General features: G+C 37.3%; 1 protein-coding gene across 1 annotated transcript; it reads right to left on the bottom strand.

The window, feature by feature from the left end:
• Window positions 1-10,463: 10,463 nt before the first annotated feature.
• Window positions 10,464-18,225, bottom strand: LOC147398242 (LEAF RUST 10 DISEASE-RESISTANCE LOCUS RECEPTOR-LIKE PROTEIN KINASE-like 1.4). Its single transcript, XM_086447395.1, has 4 exons — window positions 17,401-18,225; window positions 12,467-12,502; window positions 12,067-12,327; window positions 10,464-11,677 (listed from the first exon to the last, which is right to left on the bottom strand). Exons 1-4 carry the CDS (start codon window positions 18,164-18,166, stop codon window positions 10,722-10,724), a joined length of 2,019 nt encoding a protein of 672 aa, XP_086303521.1. The 5' UTR covers window positions 18,167-18,225; the 3' UTR covers window positions 10,464-10,721.
• Window positions 18,226-19,258: the final 1,033 nt, after the last annotated feature.

Genomic DNA, 19,258 nt, shown 5'->3' with positions numbered 1-19,258 from the left:
GCATGAGATCCCAGAATACAACTCTATCTGGAGAAAATCAGATCTGTCATACTTCGAGCTGGGAAGATCAAAGTAGATCACATATTGTGGACAGACAACAGGTATTCAGATGCCCTAGCCTTCATAACCTCAATGCTGACAGGACAAGACAAGATTGCCATTGGGCTACTAGGAAAGTCCCACGAAAAACGAACCAGAGTTAGTCAGCGTGGTAGTAATAGTTGGGGATCAAGGGTAGATAAGATCAATCCTAACTTTCATATGGTAAAGAGAGTTGCCCAACGATCCTAAGGAGGCTGGACAAATCAAGAATATAGTAAAGAGATACATTATGCTAGATGGGGTTTTGTACATAAAATCAATAGGAGGACTACTCCTACATTGCCTAGCACTAGAGGAGGTAAAGGACGTGTTGAGAGAGATCCATGAAGGGGATTGTGGAAATTACTCAGGGCAAGGTCTTTGGCCCACAAAGTACTCTCTCAAGGATATCTTAGCCCTATTTGCAAAAAACATGCAAATCTGCACATTAAGCATTGTGACAATTGCCAAAGACATAGGAGGATAATTCGATAGCCAACAATGCAACTCAATTTTCTCATCAGCTCTTCGTTGTTTGCACAATAGGGAATTGATCTAGTAGGCCCGTTGCCTAGGACACCAGGTAACCTGACTTTCCTACTAGTGGCAACAGATTACTTCATCAAGTGGGTAGAAGCACTCCCTCTAGTCAAAATACGTCAACAGGAAGTCCTGAAATTCCTATGGGAAACCATAATCTATAGATTTGGTCTGTCATGCACTATAGTCTTAGATAATGAGAGACAATTTGCAGGAAAGCAGATCAAAGATTTTTGCAAAGAGCATGAGATAACGTAGTTATTTTCCACACCACACTATCCGCAGGGCAATGGATAGGCTGAAGCTACCAACAAGGTACTGATAGATATGTTAAAAAAAGGCGAGGAGAAGCAAAAGGAAGCTAGATAGTAGTTTTGCATGGCATGTTATGGGCCAATAGAACAACTGCCAGAACCTCTATAGGGATGTCCCTGTTCGCTATGGCTTATGGAGTGTAGACAATAATTTTTACAAAAAATAATTTCCCCACAATAAGATCCAGAATAGTACAGACTAACAAGAACAACCAACAGATAATTGCAGAACTAGATTTATTGGAAGATAAGCGAAAAACAACATTGATAAGGCTAGAGAGCTATCACAAGAAATTGCAAAACTGCTTCAACAAGAAAGCCCACCACAGGTAGTTTAAAGAAGGAAATCTAGTACTGTGTAAAGTATTCCAGAATACAGAAGAATAGAACAACGACAAGTTGGACTCTAAATAAGAAAGCCCATATATAGTAGCAAGAGTTGGTTTAAAGGGAGTAAATTACTTGATAACAATGACCGGTTAAGAGCTGCCTAGACCATGGAATACATGTAACTTGAAAAGATACTATCAATAAATTTTTTTTTTTTTGATCGCTATTAGCCTACGCGCGGATTTAGCACTAAAGATGGATCCCACTTGGATCTGGGCCTACATGGGTCTTCTCTACCTTAATTGACAAGGTAAAAAACTGATTAAGGCCTAACTCTAACATGAGTAACGAAGCACTAGATCCCACGTAGATCCAAACCTACGTGAGTTTTTTCTACCTTAATTGGTAGAGTAAGAAGTTGGTCAGGGTCCTACTCTATCACGAGTTCAAGAACACTTAAGATAGATCCCACTTGGATCCGGGCCTATGTGGGTTTGCTCTACCTTAATTGGTAGGGTAAGAAGCTGGTCAAGGCCCAACTCTAACACAAGTAACGAAACACTAATGTAGATCCCATTTAGATCCGGACCTATGTAGATCTTCTCTACCTTAATTGACAGAGTAAGAAGCTGGATGGGGTACTACTTTGTCACGAGTTCAAGAGCACTAAAGATAGATCCCCCTTGAATCTGGGCCTACGTGGGTCTTTTCTGCCTTAATTGGTAGGGTAAGAAGCTACTCGGGGCCCAACTCTGATACAAGTAACGAAGCACTAATGTGGATCTCACCTAGATCCGGACATACGTGAGTCTTCTCTACCTTAATTGGCAGAGTAAGAAGTTGGTCAGGGTCCTACTCTATCATGTGTTCAAGAATACTTAAGATGGATCCCACCTGGATCCGGGCCTACACGGGTCTTCTCTATCTTAATTGGTAGGGTAAGAAGCTAGTCAAGACCCAACTCTAACACAAGTAACGAAGCATTAATGTGGATATCGCTTATATTCGGACCTATGTGGGTCTTCTTTGCCTTAATTGGCAAAGTAAGAAGTTGGTTGGGGTCTTACTCTGTCATGAGTTCAAGAATACTAAAGATGGATCCCACCTGGATTCGGGCCTATGTGAGTTTTTTCTGCCTTAATTGGCAGAGTAAGAAGTTTGTCGAGGCTCAACTTTGATACGAGTAACGAAGCATTAATGCGGATTCAGCTTGGATTTGGACCTACGCAGGTCTTCTCTACCTTAATTGGTAGAGTAAGAAGTTGGTCGAGATCCTACTTTGTCACGAATTCAAAAGCACTGAAGACGGATCCCACCTGGGTCCGAGCTTATGTGGGTCTTCTTTGCCTTAATTGGTAGGGTAAAAAGCTGGTCAGGGCTCTAATTTGGCACAAGTAAATCAAAACTAACTTGGGCTCATTCTAGAGTCTGGTCCACGCAGTTCTCCCTTGCTTCAACTAGTAAAGTGAAGAACTGGTTGATCATACTCTGTCTTAAGTAGCAGATCTAAGAGAATTGTTTAACATAAAAGTAGATCTTTGAAGACATCTACCAATGGGTAGAAGAAAAGCAGCTAAAAGACTGCAGTTTGCCTTAGAATAATGAAAGTATTGAAGAGTGGCCATTTTAGGTACAAAGATATAAAAGCTAAGTTAGAGCCTTCATCAAATACAGAAACTCAAAGATATCTCCCTAAAATGTAATGTAGTTATCTTTCAAAAGGTTCCACCTAAGTAAAATTACATATGGTAGAACTTGGGGGGGAAGAGGTAGTAAATATGAGCAGTTCAAGCAATTTAGCAGTAATATGTGCAGTTCAAGCATTTAGTAGTGGAATGTGCAACTTTAGCAGTAATATGAGCAATTCATGTAATTTAGCAGTGGAATGTGCAAGAGGTAGTAAATATGAGCAGTTCAAGCAATTTAGCAGTAATATGAGCAATTCAAGCAATTTAGCAGTGAATGCAGTTGTAGACACCCCATTTTTGCACTCACTTGATTAATCAACTCGTCAACCTAATCGCGACGATTCCCAGTGATGAATGATTATTCCAATGCTATATTTATTGTTAGATATATTTCAGAAATTCGGATGAAGTATCTCAAACTAACAAAACTGTAGAAACCACGCTACACTAGGAAAATATAATCCCAAAAGCCTAGAAATCATCATTTTTTAGACAAAAAGAAGCTTCATGGTAAAAATCACAAAAAAATGATCAAATTACCAAAATACCCCTAATCTCAAAACATCCTTAGAGCCTACATTACGCATAGAAAAATCCTTTCAAACACATAAAACAACAAATCGAAACCAAATAAATCATTTCGTCAATTTTTACAAAATTTGATAAAATTACGAAAATGCCCCTCATAAAGTTCACGACCATTTCGCATAAAAATTTCATAAATGACACAAACCAATATTCTCATTGAATTCCTTACGAAAAATCGATTCCAAAACATCTTGGAACATTAAAAAATGACTTAAAACGCAAAAAGTCTTCTCCCATGGCAAATCGATAATTTTATAATTTTAACAATTAAAATTTTCTAAATTAATAATTAAAAAATTAATTAATGTAAAAAAAATCCTAAAATCTAGTCAATCAAGTGAGACTTAAGTCAAAACTCTAAATTCTAGTCAATCAAATAAGACCAAAGTCAAAACCCTAATCAATCTAATAAGACCAAAGTAAAACTATTTAAAAGAATTCTAATTAAACTCTAAAACTATCTAAAAGAAACATAATTAAACTCTAAAACTACCTAAAAGAAACATAATATAATTCTAACTCTATCTAAAAAGTTTTAAAAAAATCTATAAATAGGAGTCTTTACAACCTATTTTAGTATCCAAGAGAAAATCCTACAAAAAGTAGGTCACGAAGCCTCCCCAACCTTCCCAAAAACCTAATTTTGAAGTCCTAACCCCTTACCTATCATCTAAACCCAATTTTTTCTCAAAAAACACCTAGAAACCCTTTAAAAACATGTAGAAATCCATAAAAAATTAGGAAGCACTTAGATCTAAGGAGAAGATACTTCATCTTGAAGATCTGAAATAGATCCAGTAGTAGAAACGAAGCAAGGAATCTTTTCACCAGTTCTGAGGGAACTATCGTTGTAATCATTTAGGTATTTTTCATTCTTTTTTTAAGGTCTTTTAACAATGTAGTTTTATGTGGAAAAAGTAGAGATCGACGTTTACCGGGCGGGGTTGGTGCCTAACACCTTCTAACCCCGTAATGTGATCCCCGGACCCGTATTTTCATTCGTAGATTAATGTTATTTGTCTTTTAGAGTCAATGTTCGGTTCCTAGACCTTAATAACTAGGTGACGACTCCTAAACCTCAAAAGAACAGGAGGGTGGAGCCTCGAGAGGCTAGAATGTTTTTTTTTTTCTTGGTTGGGTCAATGGGAGGAGCAACCCTGATGGCAAGAGAATAGGAGAAAGGGAACTCCAAGAGGTCAATGTTTATGGCGTCGGAGGACCCTTATAGAATTGGAGGTGAAAGAAGATCAAAAACAGAGGCCAAGGGAGGATCAAAATCTTTTGGGATCTGTTTGACCTGATCGAAAGAAGCTTGATCAGATAAGTCATGTCATGCATGTGGCTGCAAAATAGGAGAAAAAAGGAAAATCTGATCTTCCATAGTCACCCCTTTAACAACTCTATTTTGGAGGTCCACTACCACTAGCCTCCGGTCTTTGGTTGCTCTGCGCTGTTTTTTCCTAGCCATAGCAGTAGAAAGGGTCGAAGAATCTGTGAAAAGAAAGAAAATAAAAGTTAGAAACAGATTAAGTTACAGACATAACAATAGATTGAGACACAACCATAAACCCAAAGTCAGTCTTACCCTAGAAGCTCTAAGGGACTCTAAATCTCTCATGAGGACCACTAGGGATGAACTCTCAGTTCTCAAAGATAAACAGGGGGTCCTTGTATCACTCTTTGTCAGCACTAGGGAGAGAAGGAGCCAGCACCACCATTGCGCTCTTAGAAGACAATGAATAATACCTCAGGCATTGGGGGATGACTTTCAGGTTGTATCTAGAGAGGAAGTTATTGGGAGTTATGCCCATCTTCTCTACAATCTCCACCTGAAGGTAAAAGTTGCTAGACATTTGGCCTGGGACTTGGTTTATCTCACTCAACACCTCCTTAAGGAAGGGAGATAGGGGGAAGCTAAGGCCAACTTTAATTTGGCCAGCGTAGACCAAAATTTCTCTTTGACGGCATTCGTCAATGTTATTAGGATCATCACTGACCCAAAGAGACATAAAGGCAGGGATGTAAAGCCTCCTTTGAAGTTTGGTTATGTTAGTAGCCATTGAGAGTGTAAATTTGTAGAAAAGAGAAGAAAATGATAGAAGATTACCTCAGTTTTAAAGAGATAAGAGTAACATTAAAGCAGAAAGAAAGATATAGAAAAATTTTCGCAGAATACAGAGAGACGAGATCACAGAAAGCAAAAACATAGTAAAAAATAAGAATGAGCAATAAGTCTCCTACTTTTATGAGAGAATAAAGGAGTACATACGCTTAAGAAGGCAACCTAAAATCCAACCAAAACGTCGCAGTTTGGGGGTAGTGCAAATGATAGTGGGGCACGTAGACAGACACAAATGAAGATTGATTCTGTCTTAACTGTTAGAGATGATTTGAAACGACGTTGCATTAAATGTATTGATTCGTAAAGAGCCGAAGTAATTATAGAGAATCAAAGTAGCCAATGAGAAAGATGTTACGTGTCTCTAGGAGACGGAGGACTTCACGTCTCTTCAAGAGGGGATAATTGTAGAGGGAAATCACTTAATTATATGAGCCATACACGTGTCCAGGCCAGTTAAGTAGTACTATGCACAGAATAGAATACGAACGCTGCCCAGCAGAAGGGCAGGTCAAAGTAGAGACTCCTTAATATGGCTAGAAGGGCAACACAACACTGAATGAGACTTGGTTTGCCAAACAAGACAGACCTGGTCATAGAATAATTGTAATCTTGATATGCGAACATCAAGCCCTGAGATCTCAGAGGAGATCTTTCCAGTATAGTATGACTAATCCAGAAAATCCCCATTCCATTTGTGGATCCACAGAATCATGAGATTCCCCAGGATCATCTCCTCTGAGAGGGGAAACCCTGATTCATAGTAAGGGTCCATAAATAGCACAATCAACATAGAAGAAGAGGCATTTTGACAGATTGGAGGTCTAACTAGTTCTTTAAGCTATTCCTCTGCTTCATTAACTTGAGCGTTGGAGTGATTTTTGCAAGTACCACACCGGCACGAGGAGTGTGGCGTCCCGCCGAACACGAACACAAATCCCCATGTCAGATCTCGAGGTACTAGGTGACAACTCAAAATTTCGGCATGGTCTCCTCTGTTTATGTTAGCATTCCAAGGCGTGTAACCTGCACCTGATAAACGACATACAATCCTGCATATATACACATAAAATAGAATACTAGCGGAAGCCTAAATACATCTAATATCGTACGATACATCAGAGTACGGAAGAAGGAATTAATATACAAAATTATACAAAACTCCTCACTCTAACAAAAGTCCTAACGCTTGGGATAAAATCAATAAGACTACTTGGATGAACTGACACCACTAGGAGAGTGTAGTCTCAATACTCACTAGGTTACGGACTCTAGTCATCTATCTGACCTATCAGATAGTTCTCACTCGTGTTCTACACCTGCTTCGCCAAGCTTCAGATCTGAAACTAAAAAATGGAGAAGGAAAGGGTGAGTAACAATGGTTACCCAGTAAGGAAGAAAACAATTTCTGCCAATAATCTCTCCTAACATGAACGAATAAACATACTGAATCATTTTTAAATATACAAAGTTTTAAAGAAGAAACTACGATTAACTGGTACATATAGTCAGGGATGAGCAACTAAACATTTTAAAACTCACATTACATCGATCATCATTACTCACTATAACATTTTCTTTATGTACAAATCTAATTGATCAAATGGAAACATTAAACATGCATTTCATTTTATAATCAAAGTAAAGCAACAGATACATAATACACAATGGTGGAGTATTGGAATTAGAGAGTTGGGATTCACGACTGGATCGCTCCCAGTCGGGACATGATGTTACAATTCTTCTCTGGCTTTTAGTTCCTAATTTTGTGACTGGTCGCTGTTTACCACGTTTGGTTAACCATTTATCCGGCTCAGGCTGGCCATTTGACGTGACCGTAAGCAATGGATCTCTTTTCGATGTGTCAGAACGTTCGACTACTATAGATTGTTAGTGATCACTGATTAATCATCTTCGTCTATGCCTATCAGGTGTGCAGGTGATTCCCAAATATACAAACCATTCGTATACGACCACCTTTACATTACAAGTTCACTAGTAAAGATAGAGAGGAATAAACCCGGATTCCAGTTATGACTCCACTCTCATACGCGTCCCATACCACGTATGAGCTTGGTGGTCCCTACCGTACATCCCAGGATAGTACACCACTCCGGATGATATGATGCACTATCCCTTCAGGCATTTACAAACTCTTTCACAACTCACAAAATAGTTACATATCTATATATATATATATACATGTTATTTTCATTTGAAAACAAAAGAGAAATTAACAATACAAGGTTGAGAATAGATATCCAGTTTCCTAGCACGGAAGTATGGCCACCCGGCCTAAAATAAATAACGAAATGGAAACGTAAACAGCGCCTCGCGCTAACAGAAATTTAAATAAACATGCAACCAAAAATATTATCCCTGAATATCTATTCACCAACCTGCACACAACACAACAACGTAAAGTGCAGACATCACTCCTCGGTGTGACTCTGACATTTTACCGTTTCATACCCTTTTTCCCTTTTTTCGATTGTTACAGTTTTCAATCTCTTCATAAAATATCCATTTTCTGATATTCATCAACTCAATATGAGTTCATTGAATATTAAATCACATTTTTCAACTATAGAATTTATTTATATCAATAATATTGAAAAAAATACAAATTTCATATCGAAACGGGGTCCGAGCAGTGCACCAGACCCAATTTATAGAAATAACCTATAAAAATACTCTACCCACGTATAATTTATTAAAAATACAATTAAACATATCAAATATGTAATTTCTAGCATGAATTTTTGAAATAGCAAAAGAATTCTATATTTTATAAATACATCCAAATTTTTCCGATAAAATCCTAAATGCAATTTTCACAATCTACGATTACTAATCGAAATTGAGAGTTCCTTACAATCACTAGGTGACGGAATTGAAGCACATACACGGAAATCGAGACGGATCAAACTTCGAAGCGGCTCATTTTCGGAACCGGCTAGGTGATTTCGAAGATCTCGATGTGCTCGTCCCTTCTCCTTTCTACGACGGAAGACGGTTTGACCCAGAAATGGATGAAAATCGAGGTCGAAGTTACGAAATCTCCGTATAAAAATACGACTGATTTTTGACTATACGGGGTGAAAAAGACGAGAAAACATAAGGAATTTGGGTGGGTTATGTAGAGAATGAGGCTGCGGACGTTTCTCCCTTCTACGTCGGAAGACGGTTTGACCCCGAAACGGATGAAATCCGAGGTCAAAGTTTCAAAATTTCTGTATACAAATACGGCTGATTTTTGACGATATTGGATGAAAAAGAAAGTGAAATGGAAAGAGGTTGGGTGGGTTTTGTAGAGAACGCAGCTGCGGATTTTTTTCTCTTCTGCGGCGGTCGTCAACGGTGAGCCGTTTGTTATGGATCTGTGATGGAAGTTTAAGAAATTTTTTTTTTCTTTAAACGTTGGTTATTGGGCGGTTGGAGAAGACGAGTTTATAAATAAAAAATTAAAATTTTTATTTATATAAAATTTGGGACGAATTTGGTATTTTGTTAATTGTTTTGATCGATGATAACTTGATCATCCAGACTCCAAAACTGACAAATGAATACTCTATTTCGCCTAATTTTTCGTTTCGGATCTAATGGTACAGTCAATTTCTAAAAATTATGTCTCCATCAAAAATTTACATTTTTGGCCTGAGGTGACCCCTAAACTTGATGTCGTTTTCGTTTTTTACGATAATTCAACTTCCTGATCTCCAAAAATGACAAATAAATAGTCCATGTTCAATAATTTTTCGTTACGAACCCAATGGTATAATCAAATTTTAGTAATTCTTGCTCTAACAAAAAGTTACTATTTTAGCCTAGTCCGACTCGGTATCGAGGATTTTTGTAACTTTTATGTTCGGACTCGCATTTGAGCGTGCTTACAGGTTAAAGTATGTTTTTCGATCATTTTGAATCTAATGGTGAGGTCAGATTCTATTAAAAATAATCAGAAATATCCTAAAGTTTTACCCCTAAGTCCCACTTTCAAGATTTTCTTAAAATTCTACTATTTATTTATTTTCCTCGAGATACGAATTGAAAATTTGGGGTTTTACAAGGAGGGAGGTGATAGGAGCGACTTCGGATCAGTGAGGCAGGGTCCATCAACACCGTCCACTGGATTCTGACTGCACAGGACAATTTTGACCGATTTGATGAAAGTCAATTTTATCTTTTATTCTAAGATTTTCGGATTTGGCTAAGGGGAGAATCTTGAGCAACATCGTAGGCACCTTCTCTACAGCGACATACATCCTCCACGTCTGAGCAGCAGCTTGGAGTGACGTTACAGCAACATCTTCGAATTTTGAGCCGTGGTCTCCTTCTAAATATAGTGCTTCCGGGGAACCACCAGTTCAGTTGAGTTCAAACGAGTCATGATATAGTAAGAACGAGTACGCGCTCTTCCTAACCCATCAGGGGATTCTTTGTCAATGTAAATTCAAAAATTGTAAACAAAGTTGTGACGAATCAAGACATTTTGAAAAATTCAAGATACCATGAAACAATCTCAAAACATGAATGTTTTTGAATCAATTTCATTTTGATCTCGACCAAAGACATTCTAGACTATTTGAAGCCTTAGTCTGCGTGTGACATGTGTAGAGTATGAAGCTTTGGACATTAATGGTGTGTGTTTTTCATTCCTTTAATTTCCAAGCTGGCTTAATAGAAGTCAAAGTCATCAAATTTCATAAGTGGTAATTCCTGAGGCCTACATTAAGATTTATGAGGTTTTTCATAAAAATTGTTACATATCATATAAAAACGAAGTAGCTTTATGTTAGGAGCAAGAGTGTCATAAAAAACTAGAAATTAACTGTTTTATAATCTAAAACGAGATTCGAAAAATAGTGCGTTAGAAGATTCCTGCTTATTGAAACCAAACCATCATAATGACAGCTTCTTTAATATAGGATAGGATACATCCCCCTCAACCAACCAAAAACCAAGTAGATGTAAATATCAATTTTTGCCCAAAAAAAAAAAAAAAATTCCATTCACTCATTCAATTTCATTTGATCATTTGATCACTTGATCACCTAATAGTTAATATAATAGAGCCACTTGTGTTAGGGGTGTAGAAGGCAAGCTAACCCATTTATCTGTCACAGAATTCATAGATAAAGTGATCATTGACAGCGGCGGAACATCATCATCAAGTGATCCAATATCGTCTTCTCGAATATCTAACTCCTCTGCTTTCTCAACCTTGTACTCCTCACTATTAATATGTCTCAAAACCTCCAATACCTCTCCCATGGAAGGCCTAATCTCCCGTTCTTGTTGCAAACAACGAAATGCCAATTCTGCAACCGATATAATCTTCCTCCTCACAGCAAAATCTGTTTCAAACCCAAGGCATGGGTCGACTAATTCTTGCAACCTTCGGTTTCTGATCTTGTTATTTGCCAAGCTAGCTAAATTAATCTCATGTCGATTCCTATTTGTGTCAACAGCTTTCTTTGATGATATAAGCTCAATTAAAACCACCCCAAAGCTATAAACATCGCTCTTGTCCGTAAGTTGGTAGCATTCGTAATACTCGGGATCAACATAGCCAGGAGTCCCTTGTGGAGCTGTGGAAACGTGTGTGACATCGGTGGGAAAGAGACGGGACAACCCAAAATCTGCAACTTTCACACTAAACTTTTCGTCGAGGAGAATGTTCGTGGTTTTGACATCTCGGTGTATGACATCGGTAGCATGAAGGTATGCAATTGCACTAGCACTCTCTATGGCAATATTCATTCTGACAGGCCATTTGAGTAAGCCAGCCTTTCTACAAGAACCATGAAGATGATCGGCAACTGTGCCATTTGGAATAAATTCATAAACAAGAAGAAGTTCACGGCTTTCGTGTGAGGTGCACCCATAAAGGGTGACAAGATTATGGTGACGTAAGCGAGTGAGTATTTCTACTTCATTCATGAACTGTTCAACACGCTTGTAATTGTTTTCAAATAAGCGTTTCACCGCAACTTCACGCCCATCTTTGAGTTTGCCTGGTTAAAGAAATCAAAGATGAATTCATCAAAAGGACTGATAAGAGTTGTTCAAAATCCCTAATACTCATGTGATCTTTATGAGAACCACATACATATATATATATATATATATATATAAAAGAAACCAAACATTGTGCGAAACATTTTTCAATCTATGGGTTAAAGTTTCGGAATGGGCAGATTTTTTGTGAGCATGATCTCCTCACCATAGAGATAATCCTCACAAAAAATCAGTCCATTCCGAAACTTCTAACCCATATATTGAAAAATGTTTCGCACAATGTTTGGTTTCTTATATGGCCCTTGAATGCCCCCATATAAATATATTTTGGAATAATAAATGAATCAAAAATTGGTTTTAACAATGAGATGGTTTTTCTTCTTACCATGATATACAGTTCCAAAGCCGCCATCCCCAAGTTCTTTAGAGCTATCAAAATTGTTAGTGGCTTCTTCAAGTTCAGTGTAGGTGAATATATGGGCTCCAAAAAGTTTGCTTTCCTTCTCTCGGTTGATCTTCAAGGTGCGATTGGAAGAGATGTCTCGAGAGAGGAGGATTGAAGAAGGATACTTCTTTTTTATGCGGCGTTGATAGATTAATAAGAGAAAGCATGTTATAAGTATAATAACTGCTCCTACACTAAAACCTGACAAAGGAAAAAAGAAATGATGAGAAATTTGTTTTACAAACTACTTTTAAAATTTATTATGATGCATTTAGAGTGAGAGCTTCTCTAAAGAAATAGAGATAACATTGGAAAAAAATTAGGATAACAAAGGTAGTACCTATTGCAAGAATCCTTCCTAAATTGGACTTGTTACCTGCAAAAAATTAAGATACACGTACCTCAATATGAAAGTCTAAACATTGGATATAAAAAGAACCGGTGAAAACCTGTTGTTCTATGTAAGACAATGAAGGCCAACTACTTCTAAAAATGGATTTATTTTTCCTTACTAATAAGCTAGCTTTTTAAGAAAAGAAGATACTAGATTTCCATGTATAACATATATGTCACTAATCCTAATTTACAACATATATAATCTCCTCTACATTTCATAATTAGCAAACTAAGAACCCAATAAATGTAAACCATATTGAATTAAAAACCATTTAAATTCTCAATGCAACAAATAAATGGGAACAAGTTCAAATAGATCCAACTTGCACTACTAATTAACATATACATTCCAAATGCATAAATAAATTCGAACAGGTCTAGAGTGATGAGTAAGATGTGACCAAGCAAGGAGAAATTCAAAAAATTGAATTAGAAGGATATATGATTAGAAAAAAGGAAATTATCCCTTAGTTTTTGGGTCATTTCAATCAGAATATATATATATCCCAAGGGATGATAATTAGTGATTCGGCTCTAAATAACAGGGGATGTAGTCTCAGGATCGGGTGTCGGTAAAACTTCTCTCTCCATCATTGTGTATGTATTTCATGCATGTAGTGGTGAAGCATCATGATTTTGCTGCATATCTCGACGTGTCAATGATCCTGAAAATGCCACCACAAAATGGTGCCATCCATGGGATGAAGATTGGTAGTTTTTGTTCTATCTCATCTGTCCCGAGTTAACCTCTACTAATTGTTTTTGTAAAAGAGTGGGACTTTTCTGATTCTTGTTCTTCGTTGGGTTTGTAAAGAAAACCACGAGTATTTTGAGGCCTCCACTGAGGGCTGGCTTGATTGGATGATCCATCCTTTCTACCATCAAATAAGATCATGATTGTTGGAACTGTTGAGATCATTGAATGATCCAATTCTAGCATAGGGAGTCTTTTGATGGATCCCAAGATCTGAATTGCTCGGTAAGATAGTACTGTTTTTCATTCGAAGTTCATATCCATGCTTGAGTTACTCAGAAAAGGAAGGTACATCCTAGTGCGAAAAAACCTCCCACCACCATTGAAGAGAAACGATGGACCACAAATAGACTATCATAGAGCTCATAAGTGAGACCCCACTTCTGAAATTGCTTGGTATTATGAAATTATTTATCTTCTGAAAGACCTTTGCTGATGCTCTCAGGCTGAGGCTAGACTTTTTCTTATCATCCAAGTTTCTGAATCTCCGAGCATAGATGCCACATAGGGTAACAAATTGGGTTGCCTGTTGTCATCTCTTGGTATTCTGAAATTATTTGTCTTTCGAAAGCCCTTTGCTTCCTTCTTTACAATCTTGAGATACTCTTCCATAAGTAGGGAATAAGTGAAACTTGCAGATCTCGAGCCATCTTCAGCCCATTCAGTATGGCCTTATACTCCATTGTTGGATTCCCCGAATCCGAGTTTTATGGCCTTTTCCAATAATTGTAGCTTGGCATCACTAGTATAATCCCAACCCCAAATCTTATGTAGTTAGATCAATCGTCTACAAATAGCTTCCATGCCTCTGTCTTCCAAGGGTTAGTAATTTGCTCCTTATTAGCTAGGATACTATCTTCCTCGTCATTCTAGTATGGGTCATCAGTTCGGAAATTGGGCATGGTCTGCTGTTTCTGCGCCAAACTTGCTTCAAACACTAAGTCGAATTCCTCGAGAACCATGGACCACTTGGCTATTCTCCATGACTTTTTATGTTTTTTCTAAACAACTCGCACAAGGGGTAATCAATGATCACCCTGACTTGGTGTGCCTGGAAGTGAGGCCTAAGCTTATACTAGAGTGAACCCTGCCTTATCCGTTCTGTTGTTCCTACTCTCGGATGGTGAAGTACACCATCAATTCTCATTTCCTTCTTATTCTAAAAGTTACAGAACTTAATGAGGTTGGTGTTGCTTCCAGGTTCAACTCTAGGACCTCCCCGTCTTTAGGCGTGCTCAAGATATGGGGTTTCCCAATGTAACCCGTCAAGTAGAACTCCTCAATCTAACTGAATATGCTCCCTTTCCTTAACAGTGCAAATAAAGGTCGGCATTTGTTGGACGAATTGGCAATGAACTGATTCAATGTAGCTTTCTTTGTAGTCAACAATTGTATCTACTTCAGGCTTGTTGGGGAGGGCATCTCCATCAACACTCAGATTTGGTATGGGTTAGCCTCTATCCCTTGCTGTGTCACCATATAACCGAGGAATTTTCCTGATGACACCTGATTCGGGTTCAAGCCCATTTTTTTACTCTCTCAATTGAGTAGAAGTGGCCCTTAAATCACCAGGTGATCCCCCTTGCTTTCTGCTCTTAACGGGCATGTCATCTATGTAGACTTCCATGGTATCCCCAAACATATTTTCAAACATCCTCAGCCACCAGCCTCTAGTAGGTGGCCTCAACATTTTTCAGCCCAAATGGTATACTTAGTAGCAAAACAGCCTCTGCTCAGTGACTGAGGCTGACTTCTTGAATTCTTCCATTATTTACTTGTTTCCCTTGACTTCTTTTTGGCGATTCATTCCATTAATCAACCAAAACACAATTAATTAACTCACTTCTATAACTAGAAAACAATTTTTCTTTTCTTCAAGTGGTTACTCTAGCATAACCTTTTAACTATATACTTATCTACATAATTTAATTGAAAAATACTAATCTACATAATTTAATTGAAAACAATCCACTACACATAATTAGATGTAGTTTTAATATTTCTACTCTCAACTAAACTTTATCTTAAATATACTCAACTAGTTTAAATAATAACTCGGGTTGCTCTATTTGCACACTCCAAAATGGCCAATAATAATTGTACCTACTTAGTGATTTTTGTATTATAAAAAAATAAAAAAAAGGAAAATTACCTTTTGCCCTTTCATTTTTAACTTATTGCACACAACACAACCTACCAAACAAATAACCCACATCTTCTTCTTCTTCTCTCTCTCTCTCTCTCTCTCTTCATATTCATCTCCTTTTGAATTTTGTGAGAGGTTGAATCAATGGAGATTATGTCTTAAGTTTTTTTTTCAAGTTATTTATTTATTTATTATTATTATTTTTTTGCATTTAATCACCAAAGAAGATGTAAAAACCACTATTAAAATCTCCAAAACAATGATTTGAATCGAAGAGCTCGAAGATTTTTTGATAGATTTAGGTCGGTAGGTTCAAACCGAACTAATTTAGCAAAAAACAATTCAGACCAAACTTGTTTTAGCAAATTCGGTAAATACCTACCGAATATTACCAAACAGATTCATTAGGTATCTACCAAACAAAACTTTCTACCAAATGTTACAAAACTGAGTTGATAGATATCTAACGAATCTTACAAAACATATTTGGTAGGTACCTACCAAACATGACTTTCTGATATGAACGACTTCGATTTGATTGGAAGTGTTACAATAAGAAAAACAAGTATGATCAAAACTTAAAACTCTCATTGAAATCTTTCTAAATGTGAAGAAGAAGAAGAAGAGGAAGAGCCGAAGAAATTGTTAGATACCTTTAGGTGTATTCAATAAGCAACAAAGGTAAAAACAAATTCATTAGGTGTGTGCAAATAGTTATTTTAATGTTAAGGTGGGTATTGTAAGCAAGTAGGTGCAATTGGCCATTTTGGTGTGTGCAAATAGAACAACCCTAATAGCTCTACTTTCATAACACTTTTACCTATATGAATCCTGGGCCTAGTCAGCCTTCAGAGTATAAAAATTAATGAAATGACCCAAGGATCATTTGATTATATTCCTTGACACAAAATGAAACGTGCTGACTGGTGATCCCATAATCGAAAAGATCAAGTAAGATAAGTTTGACTCAGTGAAAGTCAAATGGTCAACAGAGACTGCTGAGAGTTTCTCTTTTTTTTATTTTTCAATTTAAGCTGATCAACTGCCCCATATTAATGAACGAGATTCACATGCATGGTAGGGCATTATTAGTAGTTTAATTTTAGTTTGAAATCACTTGCCAGCCTCAACTACCCTAAAGTTGCCTACCAACTTGGACCGACGACCCTCCCTTCTTTACCAACACAAATGGTGAGCTGAGGTGAGGTGCTCTCTCAAAGATTTTTTTTTAAAAAAAAAAAAATGACTTTTGTCATTTAGAATTGAGTAGAATGCTCTCCTAATTAATCTTTGAATGGTTTGATATCCTCGTGATTCACGCTGCAGAATCAAGGACTAACTAACTCCTTTCCGTAAAAAATTGGGAACCCGTGTTGCTTGCTTTAGAACAATAAATATTAAATTAATTTAAAAAAAATATATGGACAGCACTACTTGAACTTTGACTACGTGTGCGTGCGACTTTGGGTGACTCCAGATCCACAACGCTGTCCCGTTCCTATGATGACAACGATGGAATTAAAACACATCGGGGTGCGTGCAAGACCGGTCTTAAACACGAGCGAGTCCGAGTCGACTCGGGGTACGATGATCTTTCTAAAAAAAAAATAAAAAATATTTTTTTAACCATTTGATTGTTGTCAAGTGGACAAGACAAGAGGGGTACCAAAGACCCACTCAGAGACCATAGGCGAGGTAGAACTTTATTGTCTCATGATTTTAAAACTTGTTTTTGACGTCTCGTCTCGTCTCGTCCCACCAGTCAGCTCGGACGAATTTTCGGAGTAGATTTTGAACCAAATATAAGGAGGGCTCAAAGTGTAATTTACTGACAGTGAAAATTTGAGTCATCTGGGATTGACAATCCGATTCGGAATTCGGAAAGCTAGGTTTTAAAACCATACGATTCAGAAGTTTAAGAACTAAGAAAAAGAGAATCATCACACGAAGTTTAAGTTTTAAGTTTTAAGATGTGTACCTGAGGCAGGACAAGTCGTTAAATAAGCTTCATCTTTGCAAAAACAAATCGGTTCATTTGAAGTCCAATTGTAGCCACAATGTCCTCCAGATTCGATGCAATCCCTAGAAAATGTTTTGTTCATGAACCACTGCACCTCAAACCCTTGGTTCAGAACCTCACCCAGACTAGATTCATTGCTCCTAAGTGCCTCAAAAGATGATAGAAGAACTGGAACCAAAACACTAACATTACACTTCCCTAAGCCATCAATTACTGGAATTGGACCAAACCCAATCACATAAACATCACTTATAACACCATTAATTGAACAAGTAAAATTGGGGGCTGGTGGTGCAGCTATAGCTATATTCGAGCACCCATAGAACAGAGTAAGGTTTTGATCACTTGATGGGTAATCAAAGAGAGTAAAATTGAGACTAGTGTTTAAGGATTTTTGTGGACAAATGCCATGGAAGAAATCTGTTCGAGCAATTTTGAGAAATTGAGTGTCGTTATCGATTGATAAAACATGGAATATTTCTGAAGATATCTGTATCGAAGTAGTGTTTATTCCTTCAGTGCAATTGAGTTGAAAACCAGGTTGGCCACAATAAGATGGTCTGTTGTTTCCCCAGAAAGGATAGGTGGCTGTGATGTTTCCACATTGAAATGGATTTCTGCAGCTTGTGTATTGTTCATTGTTGGTACTAGAGAATGATTTAGGAAGATTGGTGAAGATGAAAGTGATGATGGAGATCAAGAGGAAGAGGTGAGGTTGCATCATTGAGAGAAGAAAGAAAATCAAGATAGTAGAAGATTGGGACTTCTGGGAGGGGAAGGAGTCAATTTCAAGGATTGTTATTTTTAATTTTTAATTTATTTATTGAATCATACTTAAGTGACTCAAGAGTGACCTCGATTCACACTTTGATGACTTGGATGTGTTCACAGACCCACAAACACCTCCATTAAGCAAAAGTGTAAATTAAAGTCCTCAGTGAGTTATCCAGCACTATTCTTATTTTTATTTAATATTGTCATTAAATCAATGTGATACAAACCGTCGATGGTAATTTAAGATGAATGAGGTACAATTTTCAAAGGTAATCTATTGGTCAGGAGCTTAGGACGACTGAAGACTACGAACAAGCTTAGTCTTGCTTTCAATGTAAGAACTAAAAGGCGGCCTTACGTTGATTTCAAAGGGTAATTTAGATAATAATAATAATTTTGACTACTGAAGAACGCACGCTGTCTTGGTGTGGAATTGGGTACGGGGATGACATGGCAAAGGCACATAATCACACATCTTTTTCTTGTGTATCCCAATGAAAACGATCTATGGTTCTATATTCTTGTCATGTCAGCAATTTACGTAATTGCATACCAAGACGGCATGCATTCATCATGACTCAATTTTTTTTTGTGTGCGTGTATGTGAGAAAACAACTTAGAGTGCTGATTTTGTAACTCAACCTGACAGGATAATTGTAAAACTCACTGACGTGGTATGTGTAAGAATCGTAGATTTTTTCCTTGGGATATACAACTCCACATATTTTATGAAGCTATGTATCCTGAGCGAAAAAAATCTACAATTCTTGCAGGTACAAGTCAGTTGAGTTTTTGAGTCACCCAACCAAGTTGAGTTACAAAATCATTACAAAACAACTTGATAGAATTCGAGATTGGACCATCTTCCTAGAGTCCTTCCAAATCGCAATAAACTGACTCAGAATTCCCTCTCTTGATGTGGCATGTGCACAAAACCATAGATCTTTTTTTTGTTTGTATACACAACGAAGAATCTATGGTTCTGTGCACATGCCATGTCAAACGAGTGAATTTCGTGTTAGTTTATCATTAGTCCTTTCTC

The sequence above is a fragment of the Akebia trifoliata genome, chromosome 7 (genome assembly GCF_017979445.1).
Source record: "Akebia trifoliata isolate Shusen 1 chromosome 7, ASM1797944v1, whole genome shotgun sequence".
Taxonomy (NCBI): domain Eukaryota; kingdom Viridiplantae; phylum Streptophyta; class Magnoliopsida; order Ranunculales; family Lardizabalaceae; genus Akebia; species Akebia trifoliata.
Note: the sequence above shows the minus strand (reverse complement) of the source record. Positions and strands in the feature narration are given on the sequence as shown.